The sequence below is a fragment of the Paramormyrops kingsleyae genome, chromosome 18 (assembly GCF_048594095.1).
Source record: "Paramormyrops kingsleyae isolate MSU_618 chromosome 18, PKINGS_0.4, whole genome shotgun sequence".
In the NCBI taxonomy this organism is placed as follows: domain Eukaryota; kingdom Metazoa; phylum Chordata; class Actinopteri; order Osteoglossiformes; family Mormyridae; genus Paramormyrops; species Paramormyrops kingsleyae.
The window spans coordinates 16345153-16372786 of NC_132814.1; the positions used below are offsets into that span (position 1 = coordinate 16345153).

The 27634-nt window shown below is 41.4% G+C and overlaps 3 protein-coding genes across 14 annotated transcripts in view; all 3 read right to left on the bottom strand.

Annotated features, from left to right (window-relative positions):
* Nucleotides 1-8051, bottom strand: part of arhgef12b (Rho guanine nucleotide exchange factor (GEF) 12b) — a 60403-nt gene extending 52352 nt beyond the window's left edge. The window contains exon 1 of one of the 2 annotated variants that reach the window (XM_072702433.1): nt 6335-8051. In XM_072702433.1, the coding sequence (XP_072558534.1) occupies nt 6335-6366 (32 nt within the window). In that variant the 5' untranslated portion in view covers nt 6367-8051. The remainder of the gene's footprint in view (nt 1-6334) is intronic. The other variant, XM_023816281.2, reaches the window with a different exon arrangement.
* Nucleotides 8052-8886: 835 nt separating this feature from the next.
* LOC111846279 (TLC domain-containing protein 5-like) lies at nt 8887-14643 on the bottom strand. Of its 6 annotated transcripts, none has more exons than XM_023816333.2 (3): nt 14368-14643; nt 12601-12741; nt 8887-11460 (listed from the first exon to the last, which is right to left on the bottom strand). In XM_023816333.2, the coding sequence occupies exons 2-3, from the start codon at nt 12647-12649 to the stop codon at nt 10928-10930; spliced, it is 582 nt and encodes a 193-aa protein (XP_023672101.2). In that variant the 5' UTR covers nt 12650-12741; nt 14368-14643; the 3' UTR covers nt 8887-10927. The 6 variants fall into 6 exon arrangements, with proteins under 6 accessions (XP_023672101.2, XP_023672099.2, XP_023672100.2 ...); XM_023816331.2 differs by having other exon boundaries at nt 12545-12741; XM_023816332.2 differs by lacking the exon at nt 14368-14643 and adding an exon at nt 14227-14361.
* A 124-nt stretch (nt 14644-14767) lies between these two features.
* Nucleotides 14768-27367, bottom strand: pou2f3 (POU class 2 homeobox 3). Of its 6 annotated transcripts, none has more exons than XM_023816325.2 (14): nt 26719-27367; nt 26234-26614; nt 24476-24532; nt 21218-21252; nt 20563-20664; nt 20147-20252; nt 19512-19591; nt 18809-18985; nt 18565-18706; nt 17579-17712; nt 17038-17202; nt 16869-16911; nt 16254-16347; nt 14768-15593 (listed from the first exon to the last, which is right to left on the bottom strand). In XM_023816325.2, the coding sequence occupies exons 2-14, from the start codon at nt 26559-26561 to the stop codon at nt 15554-15556; spliced, it is 1503 nt and encodes a 500-aa protein (XP_023672093.1). In that variant the 5' UTR covers nt 26562-26614; nt 26719-27367; the 3' UTR covers nt 14768-15553. The 6 variants fall into 6 exon arrangements, with proteins under 6 accessions (XP_023672093.1, XP_023672094.1, XP_023672092.1 ...); XM_023816326.2 differs by lacking the exons at nt 26234-26614; nt 26719-27367 and adding exons at nt 24652-24821; nt 24980-25319; XM_023816324.2 differs by lacking the exon at nt 26234-26614.
* Nucleotides 27368-27634: the final 267 nt, after the last annotated feature.

The window sequence follows — 27634 nt, forward strand, 5'->3', positions numbered from 1 at the left end:
AAAGTGCCTTCTGAAAGTGCACCACACAATCAAATCATTACTCACCAACCAAAGATCAGCCTCTGTTAAACTGCAGAATACCCACTTAACTGATTATTAAATAACAACTAAATAAATATTCATTAATAATAGATACCTGTAAAGTCCATCTCTTTTACATCTATCAAGAAAATCTTTCCACACTCCATGAAATTCTGGTGAGAGGCAGCTGTGATTCAAAATTAAAATTTTAAATGCAGCCTATAATGCAATAAAATTAATTTTGTTTGATGAAACAGTCAACCTGATTCACGTCAGATACTAAAAACCTTATCTTCAGATGCCAATATGGAAAGACACTCATCTGTGAATAAGGGCCAGTTTTCCCATCACACACCTCTCTAGTCAGTAGCTCTTTTGGGGCAGACTGGTGGCTTGGCACACTTGACAGACATTGTTTATTGATGATGTCACTTCCTGGGGCGGACCTCGGGAAGGGAGGGCTCAGATCAGCAAAACTCAGCGACAAAGAGTCAGCTATATGACCTGGTCTCGTTATTCAAGTTGCTGCCACTCCCTGACGGCATCCCCAAAACAAGTAGCTGCTGCAGACAGGAGAGCAGCAGTTTACAGATTAAAAGAGCTCAAACTCAACGCTCATATTGTCAATAAAGGTTCTTAATCAACAGCAGTGTAAGAAGGGTGCTACTTTTGCTAATTAAAAACAAACAGAGAAGCAAAACATAACACGAAGGCAATTAAGGCGGGGGGGGGAGCATGGTGGTAACAGCCTGGGAACCAAAGCAGGGAGGGGATCGGGGGGGGGGGGGGGGGGTTTGGGTCTCTTAGTTCTCTCAGGGGAGAAGGTCGACTCAGGTTTCCCATGGGCTGACATAGCACAATCCACTGCACTCAAACCTGGAAGAGCTACAGAGGCACACGCAGCTGAGATGAACTAGGGATGCTGCTCACTACCTTGACATACATCTAAGCAGCGAGTGGTGTGCAGGTCGAAAAGGGTTGGGCCTTGTTCCCGCTCTGGGGCGTGACGAGGCACAGATAACGCCTGCTGTCCTGTTCCTCCAGAAGCCAGTACTCCCCCATGCCCAGCAGGCCTGGTTCTGGCTTTGTCCGTGCTGGTGGTAAACATACGACACACAACCTGGCAGTAGCATAGACCCCAGACATGAGTGCCGTCTGCTGCTCCAAGTCCTCAGGCGAAGCATGACAAAATGTGTAGCGTGTCCTAACAGTACTGTAAATATCCACACCTCATAGCAGATCTGTGGACATAGAAGCTTCAGTGCTTAAGACGATAATATCAAAGGTCCTACCACGCTGGACCATGATGTCGTCATTCATAGGAAAGTAATTAGATGTTAAAAATGCACCATGTGGGGTAGAATACAAGAGACGGGAGAGCCCCAAAAGAGACTGAATTCAACACCAATTCTGGCACAATCACCTACTACACAATATTTTTAAAAAGGCCTTGTCTGAGTTGAGTAATCAGCAAGAAGATGAGACGACAAGCATTAAAAAAAAAAAAAATTATTACTGCAGCTGCTGTCTTCTAGGTGGTACAACAGGCCAGTGAGTCCAATTTCAGTCACATAAGCTTCCCTCAAAAAGGAAACAGCTGTAGAGAACCACACCTTCCTATGAAGGTGGAGCCCTGGTGTCTGGGAAGAGAGGTTACTCACTCCACGCCACATCCTGGCTTCAAGGGAGGGAAAAAACCCCCCCACCAAGGTAGCACATCAACACAATCTGCAGATTTTTTACAAACATTTTTGCGCAAGCTTATGTAAAGGGATGCTGACAGTATTTTTCATTTTTAGACACAGTTACTTGACGTTTCACCTCAATTTAACAAGTAAGTGTAATGCATTTAAGAAACACAAACCAAAGCTGTGAAAATCCTTAGCATCACTTTCTTCCATCTCCCAAGTCATAAGTCAGGTGAACGAAGGGCTGGGTAATTAATCAAAAGTTAATCAAAACCTACACTCAAAACCTCTAACTGACGTAATCTTGCCCATGTCAGTTAAAAACAAAAAAAAATCTGTTAATACTTTCCCCAGTGTGTGTTCATGTACTGTCCCCGTAAAAATATACTACCATGCATGTGTTGTTATGTAACTCCCCTGCCACAGACAAAGAAAAATAAAAAAATGGTTATAATGACCATCCGCTTATAGTGATCAATTTTACCCACTTACCTACTTATTTTCTACTTTTTTAGGGAGCTAGCTTTTTAAATTAAAACTAAAATTTGACATTTTTCAAAAGACATTTTCATTTCAAGTGATTTGTGTCTGGATTTCAGTTGTTCAAAATATCCAATAAATTACCATAAATATTTCATCTGTGTGTGTTTCCTTCAATTATTTTCAAAATCATAAAGAAAAGATAATAGTCTTCCATTTAAAAAGTATCCCAGCTTTAATAGTTGAGCATATTTACAATACAAAACTTGCCAGTGAAATATGAGGGTTAAATAAATAAATAAATAAAATAATCTTTCATTAATCATACTCGAGGTAAAATGTTCAATTAATCATGATATTGATTTGAGGTCATATCCCCCAGCCCTAGGTGAACGTTTTATACTTCTGACCTTTGGACTCACTCGATTCAGGTAGTTACATCTACCCATCTGCAAAACCTCACAGAATGCAGACCAAAGTTAATTTCATAACCAAGTAGAGTATGGTGTGGCTTTCTGCACAGACTTGGCAAAGCCAGAGTGGAATCTGTAGGGTCACATGAACTGTATCATTGTGCACTCCACACCCGCTTCCCCCCAATCCTCATAAACCCAAATAATGTGAAGTCAAAGGGGTAGGTATTCTACCAGTCTGTATACAATGGCAGCTTTTTCAGCTCAGAATACTGGGAGGGGAGGACCTGAACAGCTTGGGCTGACACAGGGTTTCTACTGTGCTGGCAGGTTATCCTGGAACAGGAGAGGATGAGTGTGAGCTGAAAGCAGAGAATTTTTATACTGCTGCCCAGCTTGCCTGTCAGCCCGCATCAGCTCACACTCACGGCTTGGACACAGCCAAGGCCTGATGCAAACTGGTATGCTGTGGGGGGGGGAGGGGGGGGGGCAGGCACCTTCGACTGGAAGGACTCCACCCCCGCATACAAGCCCGGGCTCAACATGGTAAAACACCCAGGTGCAGGTGGCCACAGAGAACCACCGCAACTTCTTGAGCCATGTGTCCATCCATAAATCCTGAGGAACCCCCAGTCCAAAACCACCGTGGATGTGGCTCCGGTTGAAAATGAAAGGTGCTGGTGGTGACTCATAGGGGTCTAGAGCTTAGAGGCAGAGACGCCACCATGTTAGACCATTGAAGGTTATAGCTTCTGCCTGAAGGCTGCAAACAAGCCCCAACCACAGGATATTATGCAAAACAGATGAGAAGAGTCTCTCAGCCCTAGTAGGGAGCAACCAGAAACCCTGCACCACAGGCAACACTTGCAACAATTTTGCAACACTGCAGGGCTTGGTCAGGACTTTCACTGGCCATCTACCTCATCAGATGGAGGAATTCGTTCTCTCCTTCAGCCTCGCTGTGACAGGAAACCCTAAAATGTGTCATTTCTATTTGGTTTTGTCACAGAGACCAACCAACAAGCAGCCTTGGGCTACAGAGAACTCCCACAAACAAAGTGGCTGCATCCATTATGCCTCAGTAATCCAAATACCAATGGCTTTCCAACAAGCAGAACTAGCACGAAGGTGACTGTCTTTGGTGATTTGCTCCATCAGTCATGTTCATCCAGTGTGCCTGTGCTTTCATCAGAAGCAAATTTTCGGATAATTGTTTTCAAAGTGGCACACAATAACCAGAGCAATTAAATGTCTTGTGCAAGTCAAAACTAAAATGTTCTTCTTAAAGATTCAAACTGTGGATAATGAGCAGATTGTGGGGAAGCATCACCAACAGAGAACACCAGAATTCGAGCCCAGCCACACTCCAACCACTGAAAGCCTGAGCTGCAAATACTTCTATTCATGAGCAGGTCTAGATCTGGGAATAATTTAGTCTTAACAATACATGGCACAACATAAATGCAATTTGATGTTCAGATGTCAATGCTGTTACTGGCCTGGTATTCACTGACAGTAGTTTGCACAGATTAAAGAAAAACTTGGCTTGTTTAAACATTTTATTTTTCCATGTAAACTGTTCCAAGTCTTGTCTTATCTGTCCCCAGCCAAGATGCAAAGAATTAAAATGAAAATGACATGAGATACAACTTCAAGGCTGGAAACACAAATAGTGTAAAAAAGAGGAAAGCTGCAGTAAGCACGTACTGAAGACCTCATCTGCAAGGACCACTCAATCACGTCACACACAGCTTTTACGCAGTTAGGCAGAAGTAGCTGCTCAGGCTCAGATCCTGAAGATCATTCGCCAATAGCCTCACCATCAGCAAAACATCCCTCATGTACATCTCCCTTTTACAGAATCATGGACATTCACCGAATCTGACATCTGCTCGCCAGGGATGGTCCCAAAGACTATACACATTTCAATTTGCCAGCCTCCTTACAGTCCCTGTGCATTCTAGAAACATCATTTTTCATCCTGAAGAAGCAGTAAGACTTTAATTCTACAAGCACAAACACACCTAAGATATGGTGTACAACTTACCACAATGTAAAACTGGGGTCCAGAGCCCACAGCTACAGCACAAATAATCATATCTGGGACATTACACCACTGCATGACAAACAAAACATCAATGGCAATGCTTTGATCATGACAACAAGAGCCAGTGCAGCTACATACAATTAGTCCGCTATTTAAATAAACAAACAAACAAATAAATAAAAATTACGACTCAAAAATACCGCTGAATGTTGATGCAGGCACTAAGCTGGACCTGTACTCAGGACTGAGGCAGTCCAGCCCCCAAAATACAAACTATTAATCTAGTGCCAACACAGGAACATCCCAGCAGATGAAGATGGGCCCCTGCTTGTCACCAAACCGAAATTTCACAAGGTTATGTTTACTTTTATTTAAGAACCAGCCCTACAACATCATTATGATCTCTGGAGCCCAAGTCAGCAAATTCCACACAATCAGCCTCTGCCTGTCTGCCTCAGTCAAAAGCATGATGGGCACCTTACTGCCAGGGGGGAGGAGGGTTTTAACATAGCAATGGTAGTCTTCAGCCCCCTCCCTTAAGTGGACACACATCTCAGAAAGGTATGACAGCGCATACCAGACTGTACGTAAGCCTTGCCAAACCCCGCAAACAGCAAAGGTCAGCTCCACCTGTTAATATCCCTGCACAAACAAGCGAGTTGGTAGTGTTCGAAATGCACCATTCAATGATGAAGGGTCAGCTGTCTGTCAACCAGTGTGATATAGGGACAGTCACCCTGATAGGTGCCGGTTTGCACACTGCTCAGCAAGAACACAGAAATTATGCTAGAGACCCACAGACAGACAGTGTCGTGCTCTCTGTACTCAGACAACCCGAAACTGCTGCTTGTCAACATGTTCTCCAGTAATACCATTTAGGGTTGGAGAACATGTTAAAAACACCAACAACAACCCTCTCAGTAAATGTTGTGCCCCTGGATGACAAAAAGAAATCCTGAATCAGCCACAGTTCCATAAAAACCTCCAATTTCTCCTCACCTTAATATTGTGAAAGAATAACAAAAATAACCAATCACGTCTAGCCAATATAACTTAAAAGCAGCCATCTATTACCAGAAATCACATATATTCCCTGAAAAACACTACTTGCCGACATTAACACTATAGGCCAACACTGTATATTGTTATAAACACACTGAATAACCCATCCATTGTGGTTGCGGTATCTAAAAGGGGAAGAGGGTCCATCCTATCGCATGTTGCAGACCGTGTATTACTCCAATCGCAATAAGACGTCGGGCTATGGCTTCTGACTGCTGCAGTCGGCACCCTTGGCCGTTTGTACCAAGACATTTCCCCTGCCTTCCAAAGGTAAACATGCGTTTCCCTCAGTCGGCAAGCGCCTCCCATTCAAAAGCTTCATATGACGAGACAAAACAGGAAAACGCATCCTAAGAGGAAAACAATTATCCTCATTGTAACTTACTAGGGCCAAAGATTACCGCCCGAGATCGGAAACATTACCAACAAAATGCAAGGATATGAAAAATACTATGACAAACTGTGCCTGTTAGGACGGGGGTAAACACTTAAAACAGACAGTGATGATGTGACAAAAACGATCTGGGAACAGTATTTAATTAAAAGCAAGCGGTGTCCATAATAATAATAATAATAATAATAATCATAATAATGCTGTGTAACCACGGTGCATATGCATTTACCTGTCAGTGACTGTAGACTGTGTGCCGCTCATTGGGCTTTCTAGTTTTCCCTTCGGCCTTTATCCAATTATCATTTTACCAAGAATGTGAAGGAAAAAAAACAACCCTCGGTGTATGTTTTTTGTAGAAAAAAAGTAGGTCCTTGATATCCGTCAGGAAACGATCGCAGACAGTCCAAATTCTCCGCTCAGATCAGTGACTGTTCACAAGGCAGCTAACTTCGCGCTCGGTCGCGCTGTTTGTCCGGGTGCTTGTTTATTTCCCTTGTCGCAGAGAAAAAGAAAAGACGGCGGGGAAAACATCTGAAAAAAGGAGAATCGATGTACGGTATAAAAAACTTATTCTTTGTTAGACAAAAATAACCGTTAATCGTCGCGTGCGGCGCGTAACTTGTATCTTGCGGGAGCGCGGCGTGCGCGAGGCAAGCCGACGAGCGGCGGCACTGACGCCCTTTCTGGGGGGTTAATGCAGATATCCGGGCGCAGACAGCACGCCTCGCCTGGCGCTGTCTGGCAGCAGCCTTTGTCAGTATCTCTAAGCGAGCTGCATCTATTGTTAATTTATTTTCTGGCCAAATAACACCCGGTCTTTCACCCTCTTTGCGTCCTTAGTTCTCGGTACGGATCTTGTTTTTCTCCACTTTCATTCACAGGCGTCTTCATAATACTCCCATTTGGCCCCTTTTGAGATTTTTTTTAATCCTCCCGAAATCTATTAAGTGTTTCGTAGCTATCCCATCAGAAAAGATCCCACTCCAGCTTCCCCGCTCGCCATATATCCCGGCAGCTCTTTCTCATGAGAAAATTCCCAAACTATGACAACAAAGACAACAAAAAGGGGGAGGGGGGACCCCGATCCCGAAGTTTTATTCCTTTCTGCGATTAAAAAAAACTCCTTATCCCCCACCCGGTATGTGTGTCCCATTCGTTTCAAGTCCTTTTTTTCCGTCAAACGGGCCTCCACTTTGCCAATACTGTACTGCGAATGGAAAAGGGAACACAGCTTTCCAAAAAAAAGGAGGAAAAGGAAAAAAACCACCTTCCTCTCTAAACCCCGAAACTTGTGATACTCGTAGCCCAGCCCCGCAGTACGTGTATAATCCGGACCATATCCCCCTATCGCCTGCTCGACCCGGACTTCCAAGCAAATTAATCCAGCGGAACGGAAAAAAAAGCAACAAGAAAGGGGGAAAAAGAAGAGGAAAACTTCGCTTCCTTTGATGTTAGCCAGTTAGCTATGGCGCTAATGCGGATCCCATACAGCCCCCTTCCAAAAATCAACGCACGAAAAGCCGTGACGAGTATAAACAGCGCGGAATCATGTTGAAGGTCCAACGCATGATAACTTTCCTCGCTTCTTTATATTCCCGGGTGTATTCATTTAAGCTTAGAAATCCACATTTACACCCTTCCCGTTCCGTTCCGTCTCTCCACGTTCCCTATCCAGCAGTTTTTTTTCCCTTGTCCTGTTTTCTCAGCGGAATTCCCTAAGCTAACTGGTTGGTATTACTCTGTCAGTCCTATAGACAACTAGTCAGAAGGCAAAAGAAAATATATTTTGAACCGTATATGTAAATGACAGGTTAATAAGGTTTGTGCGTATATTTTACCTCGTTACAAGATTATTTATTTTTGTCCAAATATTCCGTGACTTTCAACAAATTTGCCGTATCGCGCGATTACTCCGCCCAGGAGGAGCGAGGAGCTCTCTTGTCTTCAGCTGTATACTTCCGCCAAACATGACATAATCCCGAGGAGAGAAACAACGGCTCGCTAAAGATAATTTAATGCGTGAGACAGGCATGTGCAACATCGTCATGATGAAGACAAGCATTTCAATGTGTGCGGGGGACGCTGATTCTCTGGAGGCGGCTGACTTGTATCATGAATATCTTTGCATCCACTGCTAGGGACTGGTTGGTTTCCTGCCTTTAAGAAAGTTATTAAATCTGATTTGCTGAATAAAGAATGCATTTAAACTACTAAAACGTATTTTAAGTCTGTGGATCGCATTGGATGAACCGCGAAAATAATAATTTTTCTTCTATTTTAAAATTTCTTCAAGTATCCTTTCTTTTTAAATTGCTATAATTATTGGGTTTAAATTATTAACCACACGGTGATACATATGCATGTTATAATTTGAAGCTGCTTTGAGCAGAATGCAATCCTAAACAGTACAGGAGTGCCCAAGGCAGTGATGCCGTATGTAGTTAAATTTATGACAAAGCGTCTCATTTAAATCTGTCTCATTTAACTGCCACACATGCAATAAGGACAGAGGGCATCTGCGGGTAGCATCTGGTTTCAACAAACAGCATGAATTTGTGAATAATGAGAGCAAAATAAAACAAGATTGTGCTCAGTCTTCTTGGTTTCAGACTTTCAGTTATTAGCTAAATTGATTCACATCACTACACTATAAATCCTGTAGTTGAGTATATTCTTCGGTGATTTTACTGTCTTAATACATTTTATATACATATAATACGTTTATATACAGATGGACAATATAATTTGATTCACACATTTTTCCTGGAAGCACAGATGGAATTCTTTAAAGCAAAAAAATTTTTTAATGACATTTTAGACAGAAGTGGCATTTAAAATAATACACATCATCGCATCAATGAATTTATTTGGAAGCTTTTCACATACACAGTTCATGATTAATAAAACTATGTAGACTTATAGCATTTAATCATTTTATCCAAGTGACTTCAACAAACCTAATCTAAATTTGAATATGCACATAAATTTAGAGATGTAAGATTTGTGTAATTAGCAGCAATTAGTCTCCTAATGGGTCCTGTACAAATTGTCAATATTTGCTTACTGTACCAAACTATAACTGGAAACAAATGTTTTTGTCTCAACATGTGTCTTACCCTACTAGACTGAAAGCGACCTTGCAGTATATCATTAGTTCAACTGTTCTTATACTGACCTAGTTTTACACTTTTCTGGGCAAAGGTTTATCTCCGAACTCAGTTGAAGGAAAATTCAGCCTAGTGGTTTTTTGTTCACTACTATGGACTTTTTGATAATAGTTCTAACACTTATATTCACTAATGGCGCTAGTAAACATAAATAGGTCAAATTGGTACGACTATTTTCCATCTTTAAAGAAAATGGAATAGAAATTTGTCCTATATAATTATCATCTACAATTTTCGCGCTCGGATTACAATGTTCAGCAATAAAGTTTGGGTTTATTGCCATCTACCGGTTGCATTAAATACTACATTGAATATAAGAGGTTTCCATCAAACATTTACCGGGAAAATGACAACTGACAAAAACTAGCATGACAATAATGCATAAATGTACATTAAAAGTATACATAACGTGGTCAATAATTCAATTGCATTTATAGGAATAGCTGAAAGTAATGGATATATTTTATATTAATAAAAAACCTATTTCTGTCAAAAACACAATTTATGTTACACATTAGTTGAATTGAAATGCTTAAAGAGACTAGTATTTACTAATAACTATTAAATAAAGTGTAAACAAAGTGTTGACACCTGTCACCTGTCACTGATTAACAGTTGATAACCTATTTTATCAAGACACATAAAAGTTGTAACTTTCATGTTAAGTAATTTTGTCTTTCCTGTCACTATGAAACAGTCTTCCTTGGTATTAAGATCACATTTCTCTCCTTTTGACACATTAATCATGACAAAACAGTGATACGGCGTAATGAGGCAAAAATGTTTGGTAGCTGACGAAAGATGAGTGTTTCTCAAACTTGTTTTACACCAAATAAAGAACCAGTTAATGGTGGCATAACTGTTCATTCCTGTCCTGGATAATAAGAACATATGAAAATTTGGTTTTGTTTATCCCAAATTAAGACCCTTTGGTTTCCCCAGTTATGCACCAGTCAAAACAAGAAATACTCTAGACCATGGTTTCCCAACCCAATCCTCAAGGACCCCCAGACAGGGCCTCATTTTCACAGTCTCTCAGCTCCTATACCAGATATCCAGTGTTCCCCACTGGCCAGGTGCTGCGAGGGACAAAAAATGCAGACTGGATGGGGGTCCCTGAGGAATGGGTTGGGAAACAATGCCCTAGACTGAAGATCAGGGCCAAAAATCACTGATGTGCCACCACATTAGCAGGGGTGCCCCCCCACATACACACTGATGATGGCTGAGCACTTAGAACAATGTGGGTGAAACCAAGAACTGCATTCCCATAAATGAGCTTTGTCATTCAATGACAGTGACATGGTGTCAGCAGAGGGAGACGTGTGGCAGGCCTCACAGAACTGAGTTCACATCGCTGTCCTAAGGGGGTCAGCTACTAGGATATGCAATAATAAGCCTTTCAAAATGGAATTTACTAAAGAAGCTAGCAGTAAGCAAACCTCCAATGAAAGATTCAAGCTCTTCTTTGTTCCATAAAACAGCCTAAGATACACGTGACATATGGGAACGATGAACTTTACGGCTTTAATTCAGATCAAAGAAAAATTGTTTACGTCACTGTCCAAAATCTTCCCTCCTTTTCGGATAGCTTTTCCTTACTGCTTTCCCAACAGCAATGAAGCCGTATCACCTCTCAGTTCATAAGCTCAGTTTCAGTCAGCCTTCCCAGGGTTCCCGTTGACTTCCAGCATCCTACGCCGCTCCTTCCACGTCCGGTATCTGGCCCTGCTCTTCCGGAAACCGAAGCGAGCGATGTCCACCATGAACACCCACGAGAGCACGTACATGGCGACAGAACCGGCTTTCATCAGCGGCGACGGCCTGGGGGAGGCGAGCTCGCAGTAGAGCATCCAGCTGCCCACGCCGATGCGTACGGACGTGAACAGCGCCACAAACAGCAGGTCCACGGCGTCACCTGCCAGCCCCTCATAGCGTCCCATCTGCCGCAGGAACCACCGCGCCTGCAGCAGGGGGTTGGTGATCTCGGTGCCGAACAGGGCGGCACATGCTTCGGTGCCGGACTCGCCCAAGCCCAGCGCCAGCAGGATGCCCAGGATGCTTAAGCCATGGTGGGCCAGCATCACTGGTCCCTCCGTGTGGAAGTATATGCACCAGCCCATGTCAAACAGGAAGTAGCCCAGGCTGAGGGACATGGCGGCGACCTGGAGCGCCGTGTTCTCCACGCCTGTGAGGAATGTGAGTAGGGAGGGGCCTGTCAGGGACTCAAAACACAACAATTGGCTGTTAATGTTACCAGTGTTCTACGTATACATGCTTACATCAAGAAGCATACTGGCACCTATGGGACGTTTTATACTAGGGTTGCCAACTTTCACGCATCTGGCGTGACATTCACACTTTCAGACTCTCACGCAAAAAGATCTTACGACAAACCTATACTATTCCATTGAAAACCTAAAATTTGCTACATCAAAAGCGCTGGGGTAGTTCACAAACCCTACAGACTATTTACAAGGTAATAGAACTGTTACATACATGTAATTGAATGTAACTTGTCTTGAAAATCTCACTCGAGTTGGCATCCCTGTTATACTTAGTCACCCACAGTATTTTATACTCCTACTGATTCTATGCTTATTTGTACAGACCCCACATCTACATGTTCACTGGTGGTGGAATTTTGCACAGTAGGCTAAGCCCCTGTGTCTGTGATCATGTGATCAGAAGGTCACTGGTCCAAGTCTTGGCAGAACAGTCACACATCCATCCTTAAACCCCAGCTCCAGGGGTACTAAAGTTTTAGTTTAAGTAGCTGGATACTTTAAGACATTTTTGCAGAATACCATACAAAGTCAGAATTTTAATCGCAGTCTGGTCCTTTCCCATTAAACACAGGCTAACTTTGCTTCCTAAATCCTTCTAGATATACTGCGTAAATGTGTTTGTGCTGCAGATAATAGCACAAGCTGGATCTATAAAAAGCTGCGGTAAAGCTGTGAAAATATCCTAGGGAGGAATATGTATATCAGTATATCTGCGTGCATGTGTATCCATAACATGGATACTTGTATCTCTAATTTAGATTACGGCAACTGGCAGCACAGTGTTCAGATTGATTGCATCGCATAATTTCTATCAACTTCTATCAAGTACCAGGATGGAACCATGTTCTTGAAATACCTCATAGGGAATCTTAGGGGGGGGGGGGGGGGCATAATGGCATTAGCAGCCATGAGATTCCTTCCCCAAAATGAGCTGTATTAAGTAACCAGTAGTGAATGTCTGAATGTGCAAGTTGTCTTTCGTGCCTGGGTGTGTGAAGGGCCAGGGGCCGTCGGCGAAGCCTATGTAGGCTGTCACACACACGCAGAGGATCCCGTGGAGCAGAGTGACCAGCCGACAGTTCCACTCATAGCTGCGGCGGCTGTTGTGGAGACAGAGGCAGGTGTAAAGGAGCACCCAACACACCAGGCTGCACGCCACCGATAATGATGTCATATCCTTTCTGGGAAAAAGAGTAAAAAAAAAAATAATACAAGGACAAACAGGATTGATCAATGCTGTTTCCATAATATTATAATCAGAGCCAGTCTATCCTATAGGTAACATATAGGTTGGTCTAGGACGCCAACTTCTCAAGGGGCAATTTCACTTTGCCTTGGATGGGGGCCGCGGGCAGCGATGCTCAGCTAGTGCGCTACATTTTCTAGCACCAGCACTGGCTGTGAACCATCATGGAATTTAAATTTTACGTTTACCACCAGAATTTGTTCGAGAATTCAGAACCATAGTGTTAATGGGATTTGAAGATGGGCACCATACGCAAAGTAACTTCATTGAAATACATGTTGTTACAAATTGCAGTTGCACAGCATTCTGACCCTTGTTTCTAGCATAGATCCAAACCACATTGTTCATTTGTTTCCCCTCAAAAAAGCCTAGTACAGACCACTCTTTAGTGTCCCGTATTTTAACATCTCATTAGCAACAAAAATCACTGGAGATTAGAAAGCCTTTTCTCCTAACGTATTAGGGCTGAGCTGCCGGCAAGCAACACCATTTGCCATTGGGATGCAGCAATGACGTCATAAATCAAACTACAATCCAAGAGCCACCGCCATCCCATACCTAGGTAGATGCTTGTACTTCGGGGACGATCATGGGCGCAAATTATGGCGCAAATAATGGGGGGGATACTTCGTAAGAAGGTATCAGCGGGCAGGGCGGCCGAGGCTAAATACGATCCTGGCGGGGGGAGGGGTCCGACAGATCGGGCTTAAGTTCCGTCTGACAGTCTTACGACATTAAACCCACACGGCTTTGGAGGCTGGCTGACTTTTAAAAGGAAGGAGACCACTGGTAAGGTCTGCAGCAATATCTGGTTACTGTAAAGCCCACACATTTAAATATAACCATCCATGTTTTGTAAAAACCTCACATCAGTCCTTAAAAGTCAGTATAACATTTTATTCCATTAACAGATTTGCGTGATATTTGGTCTTGCATTCCTAAACACTAAGCAAAACAATTTTAAATACCTATAGTGGAATCCACTCTCGCACTAGTGTTAATAAACTACAATAATAACACTGCAAATTGAAATTTTTATTTGCAGACTGTGTTAAACCAAGTCCATAACATGTAAACATTTATTAAATTACATTTGGCTAGAACATTGACAAAGAAAAACAAAAACCACCTGTACGGATATGTTTTCTTGCATTAGATAGAAAAAAACCCATAAAAGAAACTCAAACAGCGACCGATTTGAATGAGACATTTTCTAAAGCAGAAGCAGGTTTCAAACCTGTTACCTACAACAACTTTCGCCTGCCCATCAGTATTAATCACGGTAAAACTTTTTACTAGTTAAAGATTTTTGATACCGAGTAATCAAATAACACTTACTGTACGTATCGGTCAATCGGATTAGCCAAACCTAAAGCATTAAAGATAACGGTAGGGTCTACTGTACATCTAGCCCACCTACCTGAATAATGCATGAGTGCTCGTAGTAATGCTGTCTTTTCCCCCTCAGTTTACCCCACCACATATCCTGAACTGGTGGTACGCCTACCCCTTATTCATGATGTGGTGGATAAACCGCATAAAAGCCATCTAACCGTCTTACCATTGCTGCTGGCAGGTTATTAACCAAGTGGGATGGGCAGTTTACAACCATCTTGAGATGTGCATCCAAGTGTGTGTGTGTATATATAAAAAAAAATATTTGGCGACATCTACTGGCGTTCAAAACAACTGCGTGTGATTTTTAGTTTATTTTTGGCTTTTATTCGTATTCTGATACACTTGTAGCACTTTGGTCAACTTCGTTGTGTGTAAAGTAGGTTATAAATAAAGTTGCCATTGCCACCGGGAGGGGCAACGCCGCAGAAGTGATTTACGGACGGGTATGACAGAACTAAATGCATCACTTAAAAGCATTTTTCGATGGACGTAGAGGTTTGTATAAAAAAATCTTATCACCCATATATCACAAAAGTGGTAATCAATTTTCATTAGCCGAAAGAAACAGTATGTACAAATTTTATTTCTTCATTTTTAAAACATTGAAATCAGTGTTTTGCGCATCTTTAAAAGCCACTGTCAAATATTAGAATGATAGGACAAAGTGTCTTCAAAATGTATACAGTGACATTTTCACACACACGTAACTTCAAAACTGTAAGATTTTAGCAAAATTTAAGAATAAAAAAAATCACCCATAACCACTCTAGTGTGAAAGAAAAAAAGACAGACCTAATAATTCATGAATAATTAATATCAAAGATATTCTTAAATGCACATTTGCCAACTTCTCAAAACTCGTATAAAACGAAAATATGCAGGTAACAGAAAATATTAACCGATTTTATTCACAATATATTCAGATAGACTTGCTCAATAAATACAATCTAAATGACTGATGTCTTTCCACTCTGTGTTTCGGTGCCCAATATTGAAAAAGGGCACTTCTTCAATAAATGCGGTTGTGAGAATAGCTTGTAGAACCTTCTGGAAGTGCTGCATTGGAGATCTCTCTCACCACATTCCAGATGCCGTAAAGTGTTTCAGTTCACCAAGCACATTGTGTTGTCAAACTTAAAACAAAAACAGGAGGTATCAAAAGTCTTCATTTAAATCAACGTAGAGTTGCCATACAATTATTGTACTTTATTGCAGAAATATATGTAACGTTGTTCTGAGCCCTGCTTGTTATTCATGCTGATGTCCTTCTTTTCTGCTGAGCTCACTCAAGTAAACTTTTTGCACATCTGGCTTTTAAGCGTTACAGACTTTAAGCTAACTGTCCTCCATCAGTGAAGGTAGGAGGAGTTCCATGCTCTGTACCATGACCTGAAAGCATTCAATCACACAAAAGTCTGGTTACACATTGGCCACATCCTTATCTCTTAAATCACTAAACTGGCTGTTTTCAAAACAAGCTCTGAGGAATGACTAGGAATTAAATGGTTTATTCCCAGAAATAGGAAATGTTACACACAAAAATGTCCATGTTGTCTATTCAGTTAACGAAGACCATTTTTTTAATTGATGATTCTTTATTTGCTGAAGTACAGAAGTACAAGCTATTGTAATGCTTCTTTTCACATCTGCCATCTTGCTGTCCTTTGAGACATATTCACACAAATATACAGGTAAAGGTTGGGCCCAAGTGCATTATTGGGGTCTTAATAGCCATTTATACGGTACCCCTGGTGCGTTGTTGGGGGGGGTTGGGGTAAAATGGCTCAAGGGCCCAATGGAGAAGTGACTATTCTGCCGAAAATGGGATTCAAACTGGTAACTTTCCAATTACAGGCAGAGAGGTCTAACTCATTGAGCCACATGCTGACGATGACCGACCTGAAGCTGTAACAGAGCCACAGGAACGACAGGCAAGTAGAAGTAAGAGGTTCAGTGTCTAAAGCAGTGCTAGTAGGCTTGTTGTAGGGCTGAAGGAAGCACTTTTAAAGACGTGTACAGTGAGAAAGAAGGCGGGAGAAGGTTTCATACCCTGTGGTGTTGATGGACTGGGTGACCCCCTGTGAAGTGAGAGGGCTAGGAGAAGATCCACGACTGGGACTGCTGGGAGATGAACTGGACGACACTGGAAGAACAAGAGGACCTAACTGTGTCAACAGCAGGAGTTCAGTACCTCGGACGAAAAACACACATTCATGCTGATGGAAACTATATATAACCACATTAAAATGCACAGCCCGTAATGGAGAAGACTAACCTTTACACTACTCAACATATAAATGTAACTGAAACATAAGAACATGACATAAACAAAACATCAAAATAACTTTAAATTTTAAATAAATCACAATCACAAATGCAGCTACAAAAGACTGAAAGCCAGTTATAAGCATCTGTCAGCTATAAAAAGGTCTGATACCTAAGGCAAAGGGTAAACCAGTTCCTTATTAGGTCCGTAATATTAAAATCTTAAGTGTTTCCATTCTGTTCCATTACATTTCACTCCATCCCTTGTAGGTTAAGTGTTCTAGAATGGTTTTTGTCAAGACCGAGTGCATCTATGGTTTGCATATTACTGAATATCTATCTAGATCTTCTATATGTTTTCTCACATTAGGTTTAGTATCTTGTCACCAAATCACTCACCTGCACTTGCTGTATGCGGACTGAATGACCTGGAGGTTGGGACCTGTAGAATTAAGAAGGACGTTTTGTCATTGTGAGATGGGTCAGTATATGCACCTGGAAGCAGACGTTCTATTAGAAGCAAAGGTCCAGAACTGATGTAAATGAGCAGTGAAGGACGTAGTCTCACAAGTCTGGAGTTGTAACTGGGAGGTTTCAAGGATGGAGTAGACATTGGACAGTAGATCCTCTTCTCTTTCTGTCTCCGGTTACAGAACCAGACCCGGACCACTTCCTTCTCCATCGCCAGCTGCTCTGAGATCAGCGTGATCTCCTCTGAGTTTGGTTTGGGATTCTGGGGTAAAAATACACAGACAGACAGCGAGGCCTTTGTGTGGTGTGCTAAATGCTATGAAAGTGCGGGCTCCGAATCTGAGTCACAGGCACTCCTTGTCAATAGTACACGGCGTTCTTTAATTCCAAGGTATCCTTTACAACAGCAAAATTTACCGACAACATTGTTGCAAGTTAGTTCTTGTTCCCTGGTTTATGTTACAAAGGGTGTGACAATGGTCTGTGAAGTAGTGTTCTGGAACTGAACATGTGAGACTGCTCTTAGATCTCTGAGCACCTAACATGAATCACCTAAACAAATATACGGCCACTCAATTAAGCGCTGATGCATGATTTGGTAAACAAGCAAGCCCACATTCAGACAAGAGTGTACTTACATCATGAAAGCGTTTCTCTAAAGTCATCTTGATGTTGGTTTCTATGCTTGTCCTCTTCTTCCTCTTTCTAACGTAACCTTCCATTGGCGGGGGCAGGGTAGTAGTGCTGGCTATAGCATCAGATGGCGAGTTTTCTGGTGGGGGGGGGTTGCACCTTTAGGATGAATTTTATTTCTAGAAAGTGTGTGTGCGTGTCTATGTCAGACCAGGAGACTCTTTACAGAATGAATTTAGCACTAAATTGAATGCAAAATTGCATATATTTGTTAATATCTCTTTGAATTACATATCAGTATCCTTAATTGTACATTTATTTATTTGAAAATCTAAATGTTGCAAACAAAACTCCGCTAAAATTGTCAGTCTGCTCTCAGGACAAATCTATGGTTTGGTGAAATTCAGTAATTGTTCTCACTACATTGTCAGGAAAAAGGGTACCGATTTGTACCTCTGCTTGACACTGGGGCTGTACCCTAAAGGGTCTGACAATTGTACCTTATAGCTGTAGGTAAATGTACCCTTTAGTCTAATTTAAGGTACATAAATGGACTCTGAGGAACATGCCCAAGATACGAACAACATTAATGTACCCCCAGTGATATAAAAATGTTCCTCAGAGTCCATGTCTGTATCTTAAAAGGTACAAGTACCTACAGCTATAAGGTACAATTAGCAGACACTTGAGGGTACAGCCCCAGTGACAAGCAAAGGTACAAATTGGTACTCTTTTTTTTTTTTGACAGTGTGTGAACAATAGATGGCAGCAAATCTCTATTATTTATTCAAAGGCATTTGAAGCACATTCAGTTAATTCTCTAATAAAATGAAAACACAAGCTTTTTGAAGTTTTTATGCAGGTTTTAAAAAAGGTTCTCCAATTGTCACCTGATTGAATCATAATGAATAGTCATGCAAACAGAATCAGAAGGGCTTGACCAGAATCTTTTGTCGCCATCTTTCATTTAACCAGCGGGTCTCCTGCCTACCTGCGTCGCTCAGCCACTTCTCCAGCAGGGGCTTCAGCTTGCACATGTTCTTGAAGCTCAGGTTGAGCGCCTCAAAGCGAGAGATGGTGGTCTGGCTGAAATCATTCCCGTACAGCTTTCCCATGGCCAGTCCCACATCGCCCTGTGGGGGGACCTGTGTTCATGACACCCGACCCCATCTGTGGTCCCTCACCTCCAACGTACGATGATATGGGGCAGAAGGCTTTGGAAGCAGTGCCTGTACCTGAGTGAAGCCCAGTTTGATGCGCCTCTGCTTAAAGGCCTTGGCAAACTGCTCCAGCTCCTCCAAGTCACTGGGCTCATCCTGCTGCATAGGGGCCATGTGTTTGGGAACCTGAAGATGGGGCATCTCCGGATGCCCGTCCAGTGAGGACCCAGCCAGGCCTGACCGACTCATTGCCTGCATCAAATAGTCAGATGGCAAAGAAGAAATCACTCAATAAATATTGTTCATGTATTTTTGATATATTATGCAGCTCTGGAAAAAAAGTAATGGACCACTCTACATTTAAATAAAAAAAAAATCTCAAGTGACTTTCAAAAAGAATGGGAAACATTAAGTGGTATGAAGTTCACTGCTAGGACAATTCATAACAGGCTCCCAGAAGCAGGACTGAAAGTTTAATGTCTCTGATGCTTTCATCAATGAGAAACAGAGAAGAACCAGGGTGGAATATACAAAAAAAAATGTATAGGCGCATATCCAGAAATTGAGAAATTGAGAGTGAATCTGAAAATTTTGCTGTGGTCTCAATTTTTTCCGTAGCTGTATATATTTAAATATTTTGAGTGCAGTTGTTTCCATTTATAGAGTTTGCGCCGTTTTCATTCGACAATGGTGTCATCCTACAGTATTTCGGTTTTTACTCCATCAGAGACATTAAACTGCTACTGTGCAATTCCTCCCCCCGGAATCAGCTCCTTACCTGTGGAGTGATCGCCAATCCGGGCTGGTGCTGCATGGGGCCTGACTGGGAGTGGGAAAGTAGATTTTGCTGCAGCAAGGCTGTGGCACAGATAAAGAAGAGCCAATGCCGTTCTCAGCAATGCCCAAAAAAACGACAAATCTTAAAATAAAAGGCTCAACCAGTCAGGAGTGGTTTTAGAAGTTCTGACGTGACTGAAATACCACATGAAGCAGTTTTTTTACTGTCAAGTCACAACAGAGAAGTTCAATACTCTACTTTCCCAACCGCTTAGAGCCCTCAATTGCCAGGAGCATTCAGTTTTGAATTTAATTAATTTTTATATCGCACCTCTTCCAACATAATAGTATCACTTACTGAAATATAACAGTTTAAGGTAACAGCGGTAAATATGAATAGGGTGTAAAAGCCAGAAGACATAATTCAGTCTGGATATGTAATTAACTATGAACCTTGATTGGATACATAGTACATAGTACAGATAGGACGGGCGGGTAGGAAATGAGAAAATAAGCATGTTCATTTTTCATTGATTGTTTTTTTTACTGTATTGGTATTATAGCCCCATCTAAAGAATATGTTGCAGATGCGTTGTATACTCTATGCATTCGTTGGCTATAAGACACTGGGTTTACCTTGGTGCCCAGTCTGTGTCTGAGACAGCAAGAGGGATGAGGAGGCAGGAATATGTGATCCGGGCATGAGGACCAGCTGCTGAAGTGGGTGTAGGGAGGGCAGGTCCTGCGGGATACAAAAATACAGGACCGGACAGCGTGTTAGCATACGTACTCACCTACTCTGCTTTTTACAGCTAATGTAGCATCAAGCTAAATACAGTTTCGATAAATTTTAATTTATGACAAATGTTAAGTATATAACATAAAAATGCATATACTAAAAATAAAAAACCAGGCTTTGCATTTTTCATTAAAATGGTTTAATGAGATTAAAAACTTTGATAAATGTCTGGGGTGTCCAGTTCATACCAGTCTGGTCTTATCACCAGCCACTAGATGTCACTGTTGCAAAAGTTGGAACGTGAAGCCCATACCCCTGTCAAGTGCCCGGTGGACATGGGAGATCCTTGTGTCAGGTGACATGTCTTGTGTGATGGAATGGAGTGCGGGGATTCGCTGATCTCCTCGGTCTTAATCTAAAAACAAAAAACAAAGAGGTTTTCATTTACCACATAGATCCTTAGAAGTATCCTTCAGTTCCAAATCGGCTTTCGATCAAATATAAGCAGCTTCGGGAACTGGCAGAATCCCCTGAACGATGGGGATCAGATATCCTGTGGGGGTTTAATCAAACAAAAAGTATGAAGAACCGGCAGACATCTGTTGTTTTCTGCTCTCTGTGCCATTATGTACCCCTGTACCGGTTAGACAAGATAGGACCTTTGGCAAACAAACCCTGTTCTGCCATTCTCTTCCCTCCCTTCTGGCAACAGCACATGCAAATGACTCACTGTGCGTTGGGGGCAGTTCCTGTACCGCTTTGGCACCAAGCCCTATCGTTTATGGATTAGCACTTATAAATATCTTCATTTATGTCTTTATGTAAGCGTTTACGTATCATTTTAAAGGAGCCGTAATATCACCTCTGAGGTAACACCGGTTACATGAAACCAAGGACTCTTGTCCCAAGAATAGCCCTCAATGTGCTGGAATAAGGCATGAGCACAGATGGGTCAGAGCTACACTCACCTGTCTTGTGAAGTCAAGTTCATGTTGTTCATTGTCTGGAAAATAATATTTAAAAGAGTTAGTTGAACTGATCTGGAGAGTAATCACAGGAATGATAAACTTGTCATTCCAGAATATCAGTGGGAAACTCGCGTTAAATGATTCTTGGTTTATAGTGTAACTGAAACCCACTTATATCATTGAATGGTCTGTCGGGGCATTGTGGATGTGTTGTGATATTATGACAGACACTCAATAAAGAGATCAAATCCAAAAAACTGGGAAAAGCATTTTGCCAAGACTTTGTGTCCCTCTCCCTGCCATGGAAAGAGGCCGCACAGACTGCAGGTCGATCAAACATCTCGCGTGTGGGGTAATCTTGCTCATTTGATTTCCAAATTGGAGTTCTGGGAGTCCACAGCAGACTGTGATGTTGCACAGCCACGATATGGAAATTTTTATTCCCTCTAAAGCCAGACTTCCAGTATGGAAATCGCAAGGCTATGCAAATTAGGCCTGAGATCGGTCTCCATGACAGCCTGCTTAAGTCCATGGGCTGGGAGACTTGTGGGAACCACAGAGGGGCTGGAGTGGTAGGTGGACTGGGGGGGTGCAGTGTGCTCTCTCATTCTCTGTGGCCCTCACCACAGCTAACCTCATGGGGGGCAATCGCACCTTGGCACTTAAGGACCTGCGGCTGCAACAGAAACTTTGCTAACGCTACGCGGAGTTGCGCTCACCATATTTGACAGTCACATCCACAGCCTGAATACCTTCCGTAAAAGCTACATTTTCAAAACCGGTAGTAACCAGTAAAACTCTTCGAAAGTGAGCCTAAAGTATAGCATCTAATTAAACAGAGGCTGCTAGCTAAACAAATACACAGATAAATAATGCAACTGTCCCACACCTTCCTGTCTTCCTCCTGAAGGATTCTGGGTAGACAGAGATGGTACTGCTTGATGCTGATTAAGTATCTGCTTGTATTGCTTTAATACTTTCTCGCCAGGCATCTTCCTCCAGATCAACATCTGTAACTTGATGTTTACTAAAGCAAAGGCCCAACAGCAACGAATCATCCCAGGATTTAAAAAGTGTTTTAAAAAGTATTCTGCACAATAATCCAGGCATCTCCCTGCCATTATAGTGGATTTGATCTTATTATTTTAGCAGCGTGTGTATAATGTAACACTTAATCACGTCCCACTTTCATTTTTAAGAACTTAAGTATATAAAGTAATCTAGCACTGGTCCCCGTAGCAACAAAAATGATCATTATTTTATGTGTTCTGGCATTTAACAGCAGACTGAATTGTGAATGCATTTTTAAGTAATTATTTCTTACTATCCCATTACACCAAGCATGAATACACCACAGGAATTTCTAAATACACAAATGACCAAGTAATATACACAAATGACTGAATAAATAACTATAATTACTAAACACATATCTCTAGAAAGCTAAAGAAAATATCTTCATTAACCTAAACACATATCCATAAAGGTATATGAAAAAGAACATGGGGAAAAAAAATGGTCAATTCTGTAAATTGTAATTTTACAGCCAAAAAAATTAACAAATGTATTAACTTAGGTTACGTAATTACAGCCTAATTCTCTTATATTGATTCGTACATTTACTTATATTTTGTATTTCACAAATCAGTTAGACAGACCATAAATTGGATTTACAAGAAACCCTGTACTCTGAATAGATTACCCTACCATTACTTGACAATATCTATATTTTAAACTTCTATATACTATTTTAATGTGCTACATATTCTAGGAAATTATCAGATGTTATTTGTATTTATATTAATCTGGCATGTGAAAAAAGTGGAAAAAAGTGTCCTTCAATTTTAGGATATTTGTCTTTGGAGGAAATAAGACATCTTACAATTTAGATTTTTTCTAATTTATTTTTATTTTTAATTTCAGAGCATGTCCTCTTTAGAGTACAACAGGAATAAATATGTTTCCTTACATCAGTGAAAAGATAGATGCAAAAACAAAATGTCCACTACAATGGACATAAATGAATGGGTGGGGTCTAAGGGGGATATTACCTGTTTCTTGCTTCTTTGACTTTAAGTAGAACATTATCTCTAATCTAACGCAATGGGATTCAAGGGATGCTGCAGAAACGCCCACAATCATCTGCCGGCTGAAGCTGGATTCAACTCCAATTTTTTAGATAATGTAACTGACCAAAAAAACCAACATTAGCTTCCAGTTAACTATGGGAGAGAATTTCAAATAATGACAGCTGAAGTTTTGCCAGATATTATCAACAGCTAGAAAAGGGGACATTCATTGAATGGTTCGTTGAAGCAGAATCACACGACAGTAGTCAGTTCTCTAGGACCTGAGTTCCTCATTTCGCGGTCTGCCTGTTCCACATCGTACGGCTTAGCTGCAGGCCGTTCTGCCACCCCAACTCCTGCATGAGAGCAGCAGCCTCCTTCACGCTACCCCCAATCTCCACACCCACAGCTTAACAGGGCAGCAACTAAACTTTCCCCTCTTTAACAGTTCTGACGGATGACTAACACTATCCCACCGTGTCGCTTCTTCTAAATGTCACATCACTCAAGTTGCGCTTCTTGTGTTAAATTGAAAAATGCTCTTTGCAGTTGACAGCTGTCTTACGTTTCATCTCTCCTGTAATCCCATTGGTCGATTGACGCGTAACTTTTGCACGAGCCGACAAATTCACCTGTCCACGCTGTTCCTCTATTCGCAAATTGAGCTCGCCGTGAAAAGTATAATTGCACACCGACACAAAAGTGTTACTGGGATATAAAAACACATGCCAATAAAAGCTAATGATAAAGAGGACAAATCTCTTCAAAGCTGGGGTACCAACCTACGCACCTAATCAAAAACCATACCACCATCAACATGGATGAAGAAGTCACAGGTCACTCATTTTAGTGTTAGATCTCACAACAAATCCCAATACTGCTACTAAGATTACTACTGCTAACAATACTTCTATACTACTACTACTACTACTACTACTACTAATAATAATAATATTAATAATAACAAATAATAATAATAAAAATATCAGACAGATGTCTTACACAATCTTGCTGCAATAGGACAACATGCCTTCACTGAGCAATGCTAGTCTTCCCTTATTCAGATGCCAAGAGGCACTGAAACATACCAAAACTGTCAGACGAACCCAAACTCCAAACCTCAAAGTAAACAGATTGGCAGGATATCATAACAGTGCTTAATATTGGAGGCAAACTTAAACAGCCTTACCTGCTTGATCACTGTGGGATTCTGTCCGCTCCACTGACTCTCCACTCATCTTAATATCTGCAATAATAAAAACAGCTGATTTTACTATGCAGCACAACTTTATGCTGAAACAAGGCGATCCATTGCTGCAGTAACAGTGAAATGATCTTGAGGTTATTCTAATGCGCCCCACTTACAAATTTTCTGGCGCATCACACTGCTGTTATAATATTCATAAGTTCAAGGATATCCCCATTTACTCTTGGCCACACGGTCACTCTCCACCCCGTCTCCATCTCTCTCGTTCAGTCAGCTGTTTTCATTTAAATTAACATAGTTGGATTTTACATCTTCCTCAGTTTCAGTTCTTTAAAAAAAAAATGTAGTGCCGTAAACTTACCTGCACACGACTATCAGCCAATACATTTATACATACAAGTATTTATTTCAAAATGTATAAAACAAGAGAATACAAAATATTATTAAAGAATTTCCCTTCACCTTGATCAATTTCTTTCCACTTACTGGTTGCATTTAAATGGTCCCTTAGTTCAAGATTTTATGCCAATTACTGCCCAATGTACTATTTTATTCAAATCCACCCAAAATACACTAACATGCAACTAATTTAGCTAACTGGGTCAGTGTAAGAAGATTGCCTTTCTATCATCTGCCTGTCAGAGAAGCAATTTGCATGAAGACCCCACAGCAGCCTATCCCATCTCTGTGTTTTTGCATAAAACAACAAAGGCCTGACTTCAAAATGATTAATTTGCATAGCATACCCCATTATCCAGAACCCAGAACGCGGCTCAGAATTTTCTAACATATTGCAGAATCTTACATTTCGGTTTCCATCCGATTCGAGTTAAGTGTCAAGCTCAAGAGTTCAGCTGCGTCACTCCTGTACTTATTTGAAAGTTTAGCCCCTTGTTTTAGATCTGCTAAATCCTTTGCAACATTTCAGCCTTCGGTGATACAGCCTGCTGTAAAATGCATTGGAAAATTTGGTATAAACTAGCTTCTCCAACTGCATTCCTTACTCTAGCAAATGTCAATGGAAGCGGGATCTTAGTCTGACTCAATGCAGGCGCAGGTAACTATCTATGCTGAAAGCTCATACAGTGATGGTGTCTTAACATCACGCAGCACCACGTTTCTTCGTTTCTTATGTATTCCCATTTTAAAACATGACAAAGGACGTACATCTGCAAAATCGGTTTTGGTTAGAAAGTAACACTTGCAAGTTGTTCAGACAGCGTCAGGTAGTTCGTGAAATGTATTGTTCTTGCTTATTTTAAATATTTAACCGTGGCATTATTGCATAAAACATACTAATTATTGTATAATATATTCAGTTAAAGTTTCGTTTATTTTTTTACCATTATCTTGTTTGCCTAGAAAAATACACGTTGCATCAAAAGATTAGTAAGGGGCCACTGCAGGACTGTACCCAGGTATTTATACAGAATTAACAAATGTATTAACTTAGGTTACGTAATTAGGCTGTAGCCTGATTCGTACATTTACGTATATTTTGTATTTCACAAATCAGTTGGACAGATCATAAAGCTGTTTTTAGATTAAATATTCATATTTAAAAATTTTGTGGTATCCCGTGGGTTAAAAATGCATTAATTGTTTATTGACTATTTAGTCACTATCTTGTCGGTTCTTTTGACATTTTAAATAATCACTATTCCGGTTGTTTTGGAACCATGGAATTAATGAAGCTTTTCTAGCTTAAAAGGTGTTCAGTCTGGTCACGTGACTCCGAACCTTTCATGGGGACATTGGCATGTAAAGCTGCAGCCGCAACGTGCCGTTGGAGCTCCGCCGCACATCTGCCTGCTGCTTTGCAGCTCGACTGGCTCTGCGCCACCTCATATGCAAAACGCATCACATTTGCATAGTGAGTTACAGCACAGCGGCGAGGTGGGCTAGTAATTACTATCGAGGACAACACGGCACGTTTGCATAAACCTGGGGACGCTTTGGTCGGTTCCGACTTAAGTCCGAGCAGAATAACTGAACCCATCCCGGGAATTCCAATAAGTCCGAGGGCAAGAGAGACAAATCGTCTCTTAAGGCTGAGGTCCTCTTTCATCTTCGTGTTGTTGTTTGGCAATATGTTAAATTATGAGCCATCAATTTATGGCCCTAGAAATTAAAAAAAAAAAAAGTAAAACAAACAAAAGCATCCACGCTGCGATATCTGGTGAGATGCACACCAACAGAAATGGCCAAAGAAATCTTGTTCTTACCTTTTTTTCTGGAGACCTTTAAGAGATGAGCACAGACACCCGTAGAGTCTTTGCCGGAGACACTCAAGGCCTCGGCAAGAGCCAGACAAGAATTAAATACGCTAAAATGGATGCATCCCACAGCTACGTTTGTTGATTTGAAAACAGAAATACATTTATCGCATATATTACTGCCTGGTGCCTGGAATTTTGTTGTACCATAGGGTTTTAGATAAAAAGCACAATACACATTGTACACATTAATGAACAGGTCTTCCAAGTAGAGATCTCTCGCTCTCCGTTTGTTACTGTGACTCGCATCGACCTGCGCCGCGCTGGCAAACTGCATCCAAGGACTGGGCTGCGATCACCATCTAAGCATGGCTGTAAGACAACCGAAGGGTGAGACGCATCCTGGAAGTTTGACTGTTGGATTGTGTACACAAGACAGCAGTGTGCGTGTGCAGGAGAGAGAGCTATACTAAGTTTTGTATGCTGCATGTGTCCGTGCAGGTTTAATCATAAAATATGGCCTAACTTACAGTTAAAGTTAACTATAAGCGGGAAAAGGCAGTAATTAAGGACTTGGACTAGAAAGTCAGTTTCCCGATTAAAACCCCAGGGACTCTGCAGTAATAAAGTTAAACAAAGTACTTGAACTGAATTGTGAAGTTGTAATAACCTCACTCGATTGTGGAGTACCTAATCATGCCAATATTCTAACGTTTTCTTCCGAGGTTATATTTAAAAGTAATTTCATTTAGATACTATCAGACAGTGGCTGGCCAACAAAACAACAGTCCCGAAACCCTGGCAGCTTTGGTTACGGACGACTTGGGGTCGCCTGGTTAATAACTGTATAACGTGATTTTCCGTGCAGATAAAACACCTCGTCCATAAGTTGGTAAATATCGCCCTCTGCTGTTTTAACTGGAAA